Source organism: Hyla sarda, chromosome 9 (assembly GCF_029499605.1).
Source record: "Hyla sarda isolate aHylSar1 chromosome 9, aHylSar1.hap1, whole genome shotgun sequence".
Classification (NCBI taxonomy): Eukaryota; Metazoa; Chordata; class Amphibia; order Anura; family Hylidae; genus Hyla; species Hyla sarda.
Window position 1 is genome coordinate 32514541 of NC_079197.1, and position 13729 is coordinate 32528269.

Below are 13729 nucleotides of genomic sequence, written 5' to 3' on the forward strand. Positions count from 1 at the left end.
CCTACATCTAGCATACGGCAAAGTATAATACATCGTCTTGATAGTGAAATTAGCGATATTTTACGGCGTGGTGATTTGCCTGATGACGTGAAAATTAAACGATACACAGATATACTGCAAAGATACTTGATTCTTGCTAAACAGGATGCAAAAGAGTTAGCGTCTAAAAATCTTATTACACAACCTGCACCTGGTCCTCAACAATTGATTAATTCCACTACTGATCAAAGTGATTGTGTGAATTTGATTGTGAATAATGTCAATCCCAGGTTTAACCCCTCAACGACGAAGGACGTATATTTACGTCCTCCGCCGGCTCCCGCGATATGCCGCAGCGGGTCGGTCCCGGCGGCTATCAACGGCCGGGACCTGCGGCTAATACAGTACATCACCGATCGCGGTGAAGCCCTGTATTAACCCTTCAGATGCAGCGATCAAAGCTGACCGCCGCATCTGAAGTGAAAGTGAAAGTAATCCGGCTGCTCAGTCGGGCTGTTTGGGACCGCCGCAGTGAAATCGCGGTGTCCCGAACAGCTTACAGGACACCGGGAGGGCCCTTACCGGCCTCCCCGGTGTCCGATCGGCGCATGACTGCTCCGTGCCTGAGATCCAGGCAGGAGCAGCCAAGCACCGATAACACTGATCACAGGCGTGTTAATACACGCCAGTGATCAGCATGAGAGATCAGTGTGTGCAGTGTTATAGGTCCCTATGGGAGCTATAACACTGCAAAAAAAAAAAAAGTGTTAAATGTCATTTAACCCCTTCCCTAATAAAATTTGAATCACCCCCCTTTTCCCATAAAAAAAATAAAACAGTGTAAATAAAAATAAACATATGTGGTATTGCCGCGTGCGTAAATGTCCGAACTATAAAAATATATCATTAATTAAATGATCAATGGCGGTCAATGGCGTTCACGTAAAAAAATTCAAAAAAGCGTATTTTTGGTCACTTTTTATACCATTAAAAATGAATAAAAAGTGATCAAAAAGTCCGATCAAAACAAAAATGGTACCGATAAAAACTTTAGATCACGGCACAAAAAATGAGTCCTCATACCGCCCTGTACATGGAAAAGTAAAAAAGTTATAGGGGTCAGAAGATGACATTTTTTAAACATATACATTTTCCTGCATGTAGTTATGATTTTTTCCAGAAGTGCGACAAAATCAAACCTATATAAGTAGGGTATCATTTTAACCGTATGGACCTACAGAATAATAAGGTGTCATTTTTACCAAAATATGCACTGCGTAGAAACGGAAGCCCCCAAAAGTTACAAAATGGCGTTTTTTCTTTGATTTTGTCGCACAATGATTTTGTTTCCATTTCGCCGTGAATTTTTGGGTAAAATAACTAATGTCACTGCAAAGTAGAATTGGTGACGCAAAAAATAAGCCATAATATGGATTTTTAGGTGGAAAATTGAAAGGGTTATGATTTTTAAAAGGTAAGGGGGAAAAAACTAAAGTGCAAAAACTGAAAAACCCTGCGTCCTTAAGGGGTTAAAGAAATGCAGAGCTATTGTTAAGCAAGATGCTCCAGAACAGAGATGTTACGGCGTGGAGTGGTAAAGGTGAATTTATTTTTTAAATTTTTTTTTTTTTTTTTTATCTACCGCATTGTAAAAATCCTATAGCCCATAGTAACCAATCAGCTCGCTTCTTTCATTTTTAAAAAGGCCTGTGAAAAAATGAAAGAGGCGATCTGATTGGTTGCTATGGGCAACTTTTCCTCTGGACAGGTTTTGATAAATCTTCCCCCTTATCTTTATTCCATAGGTCCATATCATAACAATGATACCTAATTTATATAGGTTTTGTTCTGTTTTATATGACAATCAATATGCCTAAAATTGTTTTAACCCTTATAATGATTCTATTTTTCCAAATACAGGGCTCACTTTTTGTGCCATGATCCGTAGTTTTTAAGCTTTACCATTTTTGTCTTCATGAAATTTTTTTTAGCATGTTTTATTCATTTTTGTATAGTATATAAAATGACCAAAAATCCTTAATTATGGACTTTGACATTTTTTTATGTTTATACCATTGACCGTGTGGTTTATTTAATTAAAGTTATATTTTAATAGTACTGACATTTACACATACGGCGACATTACATTTATTTTAGTTTACATTATTTTATTTAAACAATGGGAAAAGGTAGATGATTAAAACTTTGATTAGGGAAGGGGTTTATAGACATTTAGGGGCTGATCGGATAAACCGGAGGCAGGTAGGGATCCTCCATTCTCTTTCTGAGCTGATCAGGACACCACAATTTTGCTACGGTAGACCTGATTAGCTCAGAGGATGTTTTAGATGAATGTCCATTCTATTGGTGTATATAAAAAATACACCTGTACTCACCTCCAGCGCTCCCGCTGTGCCCTGCTCTGGTACCTGGGTGCAATCCTTTTCTTGAGATGCAGTGTGCCGCTTTGGCCCAGAGAGACATCGGGCCCCAGAGTGTCATGCTGCTGCTTAGCTGGTCGAGGCGGGACATCACTACGGTCAGTGGTTGGCTCAGCAGCAGTACGACACACTGGGCCACAATGTCACTCTGGGCCCAAAACATGCTGCAGCTCAGGAAGATTTATCCTCTACTGATTTACCTGATTTATCCTCAACCAGAGTTATATCGTGTATTATACTCCAGAGCTCAGGGGCATAGCTAGAAATCACAGGGCCCCGATGCGAAAAATTGTCCTGGGCCCCCCCTACCCCTCGACAACCCGCTTCCCCAATCCCTGACAAACTCCTTACCCAGCCTCGACCACACAAATATAATAATGAATGACAGGCAGAGCCGTACTGGGGCCAAAAATAAGCCCAGGCATTTTAAAATAAGTAGCCATTTTTATGGTGGGGGTCCGACTGCTTAGACCCCCACCAATCACCTTGGTTCAAGGGGGTCTCCAGCTGTTATAAAGCTACAACTCCCATCGTGTCTGGAGATCCTTAGGCATTATGGAAGTTGTTGTTTTGCAACAGCTGGAGAGCCACAGATTGGATCAGACAGAACACACAGTGATATCAGTGACCTAAGTGACATCAGTGACCTGAGTGACATCTCTGTTGTCTTCTCTTTCTCATCTTGTCCAGGCACCAGGTCTTCATCATTGATTCCTCAGCTTGTCAGCAGATCCTCATTCTCTATATAAAGACATTAATCATTATAACCCTGCCAAATACTGTGTCCCCTGAATATAATACTGCCAACCACTGTACCCCCTGAATATAATACTGCCACCCACTGTATCCTCTAAATATATTATTGCTACACACTGTACCCCCCTGAATATACTGCTACCCACTGTACCCTCAGTATATTATTGCTACACATTGTACCCCCTGAATATACTGCTACCCACTGTACCCTCAGTATATTATTGCTACACACTGTACCCCCTGAATATAATACTACCACCCACTGTACCCTCTAAATATATTATTTCAACACACTGTACCCCCTGAATATAATATTGACACCCACTGTACCCTCTAAATATATTATTGCTACACACGGTACCCCCTGAATATAATATTGACACCCACTGTACCCTCTAAATATATTATTGCTACCCACTGTACCCCCTAAATATACTGCTACCCACTGTACCCTCAGCACACGTCCTATGTGTGTTACAGCAAGGCAAAGTGTTCTCCCTATCAAGGCTCTATGAAGGACAGAAATAGGCATTTTTAATAGCGATTTGCCGCAAATAAATTTGGACCGAATCGAATTTTTAAAAAATTCGCTCTTCTCTAGGTGCCACCCATTGGACAAAATTGCATTATTTCAGTGAAGGTCACATTACATTACTTATCCTATACTGATTGTGAGTTATATCCTGGATTATACCCCAGAGCTGTACTCACTATTCTGCTGTTGGGGTCACTGTGTACATACATTACATTACTTATGCTGTACTTCCTCTGAGTTATGGCCTGTATTATACTCCAGAACCACTTTTTAAAAGATTTTCTGGGCTTGCCTCAGGCGCAAAAGGAGCTAGCTACAGCTCTGAGTAGTACCTGTACTAGTAGGCAGATTGCCCTGGGTGTCACTTTTGACACCTGTTGCGATACTCCTAAATAATGTATAGATGTGGGATCCTGCACTTCTGCGCGATCCTGCACTATGTTCTGCGATGTGAAGTCCTTCACATCACAGATTAATATTTCCCACAGAGAGCGATGATTGGCCAGATCGTTCCAGCCAATCACAACTCTGTGCAGGATATATTAATAGGTGTATATACAGCAGTGCAGGGGACCAGAGAAGAGCTGCCGGCCACTTCTATACATTATACAGGACGATCGCAGCGGGTGTCAGGAGTGACATCCGCTGTGATCTGTCCTTAGCTGCAGGTACTACTGCTCCCAACATGCAGCACACTCTGCTCCATGCTGGGAGCTGTAGTACCTGCATTAATAGACAGATCGCAATGGGTGTCAGAAATGGGACAGATCGCAGCAAGTATCACTCCTGACACCTGTTCGGATCCTCCTGATGTTAATTTCATTACTCAGCTATACGTCATATATCTACTGCCCACCAAGAACTTACAGTGAGCCTGCAATGTGTATACAGTATACACATTGCTGGCTCACTTAACCCCTTTCTGAGCTGTGCGCTATGAACCAGCCCAGCAAGGAAAGAGTTAACTTACACTGCTGGACAGTGTAGGTTAACCCTTTGGGTGGTATACAGAATATACAGCTATCTATAGATAGCTGTATATAGTGTATACGTGTATACAGAAGAGGAGATCCCCTTACCTCCCTCGCTCCCTGTCGGGTCCGTGTAGCTCTGCCCCCTAGTGATGACTTCAACAGACGGGAGGCCGAATGTTAAGTATGAGGCTCTGTTCACATTGTATGTTTTGTATAATGTGAACAGACCCTTCTGCAAGTGTCTTCCCAGACAGGGAGACTCCAGCTGTTGCTAAACTACAACTCCCAGCATGCCCAGATAGCTTTTGGCTGTCTGGGCATGCTGGGAGTTGTAGTTTTGCTTCAATTGGAGGCTCCCTGTTTGGGAAGACATTGTACTATGGGTGCTCTCACCAGTGGAGAGCGCCAAAAATGTGCTAACCCATTTTTTGTGTGGGGGAGTGTTTTTTTAAATAATTTTTTCAAATGTGTTGTGTTTTATTCTTTTATTGAATTTTCAGTCTTAGTAGTGGAAGCCATCTTATTGACGGAATCCATTACTAAGCCAGGGCTTAGTTTTAGCCCCAAAAACAGCTAGCGCTAACCCCCAATTATTACCCCAGTACCCACCACCACAGGTGTGTCGGGAAGAGCCAGTACCAACAGCCCTGAGCATCAAAAATGGTGCTCCTGTGCCTAGGCGGTAACAGGCAAGCAATATTTAGGCTGAGGAGGGCCAATAACAATGGTCCTCGCCCACCCTGGTAACCTCAGGCTGTTGCTGCTTGGTTGGTATCTGGCTGAGAATAAAAATACGAGGAACCCTATGCGTTTTTCATAAATAAATTTAAAAAACCACATAGGGTTCCGCATATTTTTATTCTCAGCCAGATACCAAGCAGCAGTGGGTGAGGACCATTGTTAGTGGCCTTCCCCAGTCTAAATAATGCCAGCCTGTTACCACCTAGGCCCAGGAACGCCATTTTTGATGCTCAGGGCCTGTTTGTACTGGCTCTTCCTGGCTACATGGACCCGGCAGGGACATGGAAGTAAGTGGATCTCCTCTTCAGTATACACTATATACATCTATCTATAGATAGCTGTATATAGTGTATACCACCCAAAGGGGCTATAGGAGCAGGGAGTCCTGTCAGTATAGTGACAGGATTCCCTGCGCCTGTATTGTATACATGGCTTCACTATGAACCCCTGTCTACTATACGTCCGGGGGAGGTGAGAAGTGATGCTGTACATCACTTCTCACCTCCTTACACTCTGTGGACCGGGCCCTCAGCCACCAACCCCCAGAGTGGTACCTGAAGGCAGTGGAAAAACTGCCGTAGGGTACAAATTTGGCTGTTTCCACACACCAGAAAAAACACCAGAAAAAACTGCCAAAATGCCGAAAAAAAGCTGTGGCAGTTTTTCTGGCATTTTTGCTTTTTTTTTTTTTTTTTTTTAGGTGTATAAAAATAAATAAATAAACTAGTGGAAACCTAGCCTTAAACCAGATGAGCACAGAAAAAGGTTCAATGTACACCAAATCTGAAAACTATTCACTCAGAAATCCCCTATTGTTACAGACTATACAGCTATTTACAGACAATTGGTAACGCAGATCCCTTGGTGAAACAGTGGTCGCAAACACTTCTAAAGCTACATAGCTCCAAGCACAGTAGAACCATGTCTGCATTGGAATGATTTACTATACAAAAAGGAAATTAGATTAAAAGTGGAAATCCATCTTATTTCATGATGTAGTTTTTAAAGGGGTACTCCGGTGTTTCAGCGCTCTGAACATTTTGTCACGGTCACGCCCCCTCATGACCTCACGCCATGCCCTTTCCATTGATGTGTATGGGAGGGGGCATGTTGGCCATCATGCCCCCTCCCATAGACATGAATTGAGGGGGCATGGTGTGACGGCACAAGGGGGCGTGGCCGTGACATCACAACCACTGCCACCAGAACCCAGGGTTTGTTTAGAACGCTGGGTGCTGCAGGAGATTGTGGGGGTCCCCAGCAGAGGGACCCCCATGATCAGACATCTTATCACCTATCCTTTGGATGTCTAGCAGAGGAGTACCCCTTTAAGTCCATCAAACAAAAAGGAAAGCCAACGGAACTCTGTAATAAGGGATATGGGATGGGTCAGCATCGGTTCCAAAATAAATTCATTAACATTGACGTGCGCTGTTAATAACAGAAGTTATGACCCTAACATGAACAGAGCCTATATTTTATACACAAATGATTATTGCACTACTTGATTGTTAAATATTTCCATTTTTCATTCTCTTTTACTGGATTTACGTAGCCGGAGAGTGAAATCTTTCTACATTCCATAGTTGAGGAATCTTGATTTTATTGAGCATTGTATTGCAGCATGAAATAGAAATAAAGAATTCCACACACATACAGTCATTGTTAACAGATCCACAGAAAAAGTGGGATAAAAATAGAAACATATTTTACCACATATTCTACAAAATTTTTCTAGTGATGGATATGCAACAATTTCTAGCGCACCCCACTAACCGGCATTGTACCGGCAGAGTACCCTTCTGACACATGCTGGGCTCAGCTTACTATTTCTTTCATTGGAATAGCTAGTAGACAATTAATATACTACTGAATACCTACAGTAATAACATGTAACAAACATTAATACCATATATTAACATACATTTTAATTTTAATTTATAATGGGTTTTATGGGCTATGTAGACAAAGGAATAGGATATCCGGCTCCCAACTTGGATTAAAATTCCAGACTTTAATTTAGATCAAGTTAAAATCCAAATACAGCATACAAGAACAAAAAAATTGTTAAAAGAACACTAACAAAACATTTCATTAGTGTTCTTTTAACAATTTTTTTGTTCTTGTATGCTGTATTTGGATTTTAACTTGATCTAAATTAAAGTCTGGAATTTTAATCCAAGTTGGGAGCCAGATATCCTATTCCTTTGTCTGCAATCATACCACCTGGGAACCCAGTCTCAGTGTTACAATCCCAAGCTTCCATGAGGAGAGGTTGTGCTGGACGCCTGGACTCAAACAACAGTGAGTGAGCTGATCTATATGTTCTCTATCTAAATACGTTTTATGGGCTATACATACAAATGTATACCCTTACAGTGGCATTTATCAAAGCCTTTAATCTAAGGTATAGTTAGCTCTGCTTGGAAGAAGCAATCAGACTCTTATTCTCAGTTCCCAATTTCTTGACTTACTGACATTAGACCCTTATATTTTCTTTATTTCTTAACCCCTTGGGGACAGAGCCCATTTTGACCCTAAGGACCAGAGCATTTTTTGCACATCTGACCACTGTCGCTTTAAGCATTAATAACTCTGGGATGCTTGTACTTATGAATTTGATTTCGAGATTGTTTTTCCATGACATATTCTACTGTATGATGGTGGTAAATTTTCGTCGATACTTGCATAATTTTTTGGTGAAAAATTCAAAAATTTCATGAAAAATTTGAAAATTTAGCATTTTTATAACTTTAAAGCTCTCTGCTTGTAAGGAAAATAGACATAACAAATACATTATATATTGATTCACATATATAATATGTCTACTTTATATTTGCATCATAAAGTTTACTTGTTTTTACTTTTTGAAGACATTAGGGGGCTTCAAAGTATAGCAGAAATTTTCCAATTTTTCAGGTAAATTTCTAAATCTAAATTTTTCAGGGACCAGTTCAGTTTTGAAGTGAATTTGAGGGTCTTTGTGTTAGAAATACCCCATTATGAAAACTGCACCTCTCAACATATTCAAAATGACATTCAGAAAGTTTGTTAACCCTTTAGGTGTTTCACAGGAATAGCAGCAAAGTGGAGGCGAAAATTCAAAGTCTTCATTTTCTACACTAATATGTTCTTGTAGACCCATATTTTTTATTTTTACAAGGGATAAAAGGAGAAAAAGCCCCTCAAAATATGCAACCCAATTTCTCATGAGTAAGGAAATACCTCATATGTGGATGTAAAGTGCTTTGTGGGTGCACTAGAGGGCTTAGAAGGGAAGGATCGACAATGGGATTTTGGAGAGCAAATTTTGCTGAAATGGTTCTTGGGGGGCATGTCGCATTTAGGAAGCCCCCATGGTGCCAGAACAGCAAAAAACACCCCACATATGGCACACTATTTGGGAAACTACACCCCTCAAGGAACGTAACAAGGGATGCAGTGAGCATTTAGACCCCACTGGCTTTTGACAGGTCTTTGTAACAGTGGGTTATGCAAATGAAAAATGACATTCTTCAATATCACGGATCACTGTTCCAAAAATCTTTCAGTCACCTGTGGGGTGTTAAAGCGCACTATACTCCTTGTTACGTTCCATGAGGGGTCTAGTTTCCAAAATGGGGTCACATGTGGGTATTTATTTTTTGCGTTTATGTAAGAACCGCTGTAAAATCAGCCACCCCTGTACAAATCACCAATTTAGGCTTCAAAAGTACATGGTGCACTCTAACTCCTGAGCCTTGTTGTGCGCACGCAGAGCATTTTACATCCACATGTGGGGTATTTCCGTAACGAAAAATTGCGTTACAAATTTTGAGGGTCTTTTTTTTCCCCTTTTACCGCTTGTGAAAATTAAAAGTATGGGGCAACAGCAGCATGTTAGTGTAAAAAAATAAATAAAAATACACTAACTTGCTGGTGTAGACCCCAACTTTACCTTTTCATAAGGGGTAAAAGGAGAGAAAGCCCCCAAAATTTGTAGCGCAATTTCTCCCGAGTACAAAAATACCCCGTATGTGGCCCTAGACTGTTGCCTTAAAATACGACAGGGCTCCAAAGTGAAAGAGCGCCATGTGCATTTGAGGCCTAAATTAGGGATTTTCATAGGAGTGTACCCAGATGCAAGCGTTAAACTTGCCTCCTCCACCAAAAATACTGTACGTCAGTTTTCCCCAAACAGGGTGCCTCCAGCTGTTGCAAAACTCCCAACATGCCTGGACAGTCAATAGCTGTCCGGCAATACTGGGAGATGTTATTTTGCAACAGCTGGAGGCTAAGTTTTGGAAAAACTGACGCACAAGACATTTTTAATTTTTATTGGAGGTGGGGTGGGGGTGGGCCACAGTGTAAGGGTGTAGTGTATATGTAGTGTGTTTTACTATACCCCTTGTTACATTCCATGAGGGGTGTAGTTTCCAAAATGGGGTCACATGTGGGTATTTGTTTTTTCTGCGTTAATGTCAGAACCGCTGTAAAATCAGCCACCCCTGTACAAATCACCAATTTAGGCTTCAAATGTACACAGAGCACTCTCACTCCTGAGCCTTGCTGTGCGCACGCAGTGCACTATGCGTCCACATGTGGCGTATTTCTGTACTCCACCTGCCAGCCACCGGTCCCTGATCCCTGGTCCCTGTGAGAACACAGGTAACTGGCGCCGCTGGGGATTGAAATCCCCATGAGCGTACAGGTACGCCCTTGTCCTTAACCTGTTCAGGACGTCGGGCGTATGCATACGCCCTGCATCCCGAGTCCGTAAGGACTGAGGGCGTATGTATACGCCCGTGGGAATTCCGGTCCCCACCGCTAGCCGGTTGGGGACCGGATCGGGATGCCTGCTGAAATCATTCAGCAGGCACCCCGGCGCATCGCCCAGGTCAATTCAGACATTCGATTTTCTGCTATTCCGGGCTGATCGGGTCTCTGGTGACCCGATCACCCGGAAAATAGCGATGATCGGAGCTGTCAGGGACATAGTTCCAAGTGGTGGAATTAGTATCCACCCTTCATCATCCATACTTATTCCACTACTTTTTCCCGCACATATCAGTCACCCCATCCATTGAAGCACACCTAGGACAATTCCCTGCAGCCCTGTGGAGAATGATCTCCCTCCCACCCAGCGGTCACTCCACCCATTGAAGCAGACAGGCTAATTTCAACACCTGACTAGTGATGTAATGTTTTGGGCCGCACTGCAACCTGGGAAAAGTTGAGACAACACTCATTTTGTATGCTGTTAAAAATAAACATTGGGGAAAGATCACATAAGAATTGCGAGAACAGCCATCAAACACAGATACAGACACTATATTATGAACTATACTAGCTTTACAGCCCCTTTAACATAGTCAAATAAAAAAATCCTGGAATACCCCTTTAAAGGGAACCAATCATCAGATTTTACCCTATATAACGCTTGGCAAAGCGTTATATAGGGTAAAATCTTTATCCTTACCATCCCCGGGGGACGCTCCTACCCCCAGGGATGGTGAAGATATGAAGTTATAAACTAGTCACCGCCGCAAGTAGTCACCTGGGCGTGGAGCTCTTCTCACCAACTCCCGTTCTTCGGCCGGGAGCAACGCCCCCTCCGCTTGATTGATGGGCCGCGTCATCGCTCTGCTCCGTCTGTTCAGTGGGCGGAATGATGACGCAGCCCATCAATCAATCGGAGGGGGCGTCGCTGCCGGCCGAAGAACGGGAGTAGATGAGAAGAGCTCCCCGCCCAGGTGACTACTTATGGCGGCGGCGGTGACTAGTTTATATAGGGTAAAATCTGATGATTGGTTCCCTTTAAAGGAGTTGTCCAGTTATTAAAAATGTTTCCCCTATCCCTATCTATTATAGAATTCACTATTATTTACTATGAATGTGGAACACTAATGGAGAAGTGATATTAGAAGATAGGAATCTAGCTGTATACTGCATGCCAATCTTTTGTATACCAATTGTTAATCTATAGCCTACCCGCCTTCCATGCCTATGACTTCACCACCAGATCCTGGACAACCTCTTAAAATCTACACAGAATAAAAAAAAAAAATCAAAACCTCACCCCATCCAGTGATGTAGTAAAATTTCATTCTTCTGTCTTCGCTCATGTTAACTGCAACAACTTTACTCCATAATAGTAAGCCTTCAACCAACATCCATGCAAAAGCCGCCATAAAAAAAAGATGGAGACACGCTGTAACTGTTACACATGCAACCTAATAGAGGGTAAAAAAAAAAAAAAAAAAAGACTGAGGTTAAATTTGTAACAATTTGAGAAGTCCAACTGATGTTATAGTTTTACAGCCTCTGTCTTAGCCTTTGTCACTAATTCTGTGTTTATGGCTTGTTATTAGTTTGTGAGGAGAATTAGATTCACAGCGGAGCACTGACCATAGAACGACTAGCCTGATCCTGAAGATCGTGGTGCATACTCATACAGAGATTGTCATAATGCCATAAAGAAACAAAGGAGACTGCACTCACCATTCAGTGATCTTTACTTTAATCCAGTAGGCATATTACAGTACGTGAACAGCAAGCATCATGAGCAAAAGGCAGAGGAGGTTACGGGACAGCACTGTTTTGCACGCTTAGGAAAACAGAAGTGTTGGCAGTGAAAGCACGCTAAGCGTGCAAAACAGTGATGTCCCGTAACCACCTCTGCCTTTTGCTCATGATGCTTGCTGTTCACATACTGTAATATGCCTACTGGATTAAAGTAAAGATCACTGAATGGTGAGCGCAGTCTCCTTTATGTTTCTTCGTGACATTATGGCTTATTATTAGTATTTACATTTATTTAGTGTGAGCGCTGTGCATTAAAGGGGTTATCCTGGAATCAAAAACAAAGATCATTTTGTTCAAAAACCGCTCCCTGTTTGTCTTTAGGTTGGACGTGATGTTACTTCTTTGCTCCATTCACTTCAATGGAACTGTGCTGCAGAACCACACCCAACTTGGAGAGAGACGGGGGGAAGGTTTTTGAAAGAAACAAGCTCTGTTTTTTGATTCCTGGATAACCACTTTAATATTTGTCTCTTATTCTCAAACCTTATAGTTTCTCTTTTTCAACTTGTTAATTTGGAAACCCAAAAATTTCAGGCGAAAGATAATCTACAAGCCACATAAGCTAAATTTAGTTGACCCCCAACTAGAATGAAATAAATATGTAAAGTCTTAAAAACTACTTATAACCATTAAGGGGTAAAAAAAAAAAATGTGGGAGATTTATTTCTTGAGTCTAAAGGGGTAATCCTGTGGAAAACTTTCTGGCACCAGTTTATTTAAAAAAAAAAAAGTTTTCCACAGGAGTACCCCTTTAAAGGGTTGCCCAGCTCCACAGCTGCACATCTCCCTGTGTAATAGGGGATATACGGCTGATTGCTGGAAAGGGCTGCATGATGCTCGAGCCTTGTAATGGGATCTGTAAATGAGTGTCAATCGATGACATTGTGCAGCTTGAACTATCTAATAGGGCCATGAGGTCAGTGATGCCCAAAACGTGATGCTTAGCTCTAGCTAAAATTGGGTATCATCTTGACATACATGGCAGGCTATGTGGCATGCTATTATTTTTTTCATTTTTTATGGCAGACTTGTCAATACCCATGAGTTTTGTGGGGCTGGAAAACCTCTAACTAAATAAAAATAAATCCTACTATTCATGATAATACAATATACAGTAATGGCTGTAAATGTTGGCACCCCTGAATTTTTTTCACAGAATAGGATTGCAGTAATACATGTTTTGCTATACACATGTTTATTCCCTCTATGTGTATTGGAACTAAACCAAAAAAGGGAAGATAAAAAGCTAATTTGATGTAGTGTCACACCAAACTCCATAAATGGTCTGGACAAAATTATTGGCACCCTTAACTTAGTCTTTGGTTGCACCCCCTTTGGAAAAAATAACTGAAATCAGTCGCTTCCTATAACCATCAATAAGCTTCTTACACCTCTCAGCCGGAATGTTGGATCACTCTTCCATTGCAAACTGCTCCAGGTCTCTCTTATTGGAAGGGTGCCTTTTCCCAACAGCAATTTTAAGATCTCTCAACAGACAGACAGATTTAGATCTGGACTCATTGCTGGCCACTTCAGAACTCTCCAGCACTTTGTTGCCATTAGAGATGAGCGAACTTTTAAAAAATTCAATTTGGACGATTCGCCAAATTTTTCGAAAAAATTTGGTTCGATCCGAATTTCTTTTCAGTGAATCTATATTAAAAACTGCTATTTCTGGACTACAGAGAACCTCAATAGGGGTGAAGAACACTTTGCTTTATTTTAACACGCATATGGAG

The 13729-nt window shown here is 41.7% G+C and overlaps 1 protein-coding gene across 1 annotated transcript in view; it reads right to left on the minus strand.

The window, feature by feature from the left end:
* Positions 1–13729, minus strand: part of ADGRD2 (adhesion G protein-coupled receptor D2) — a 199284-nt gene that overhangs the window by 115137 nt on the left and 70418 nt on the right. The window contains exon 16 of the mRNA XM_056539057.1: positions 11485–11638. Coding sequence (XP_056395032.1) covers positions 11485–11638 — 154 coding nt within the window. The remainder of the gene's footprint in view (positions 1–11484; positions 11639–13729) is intronic.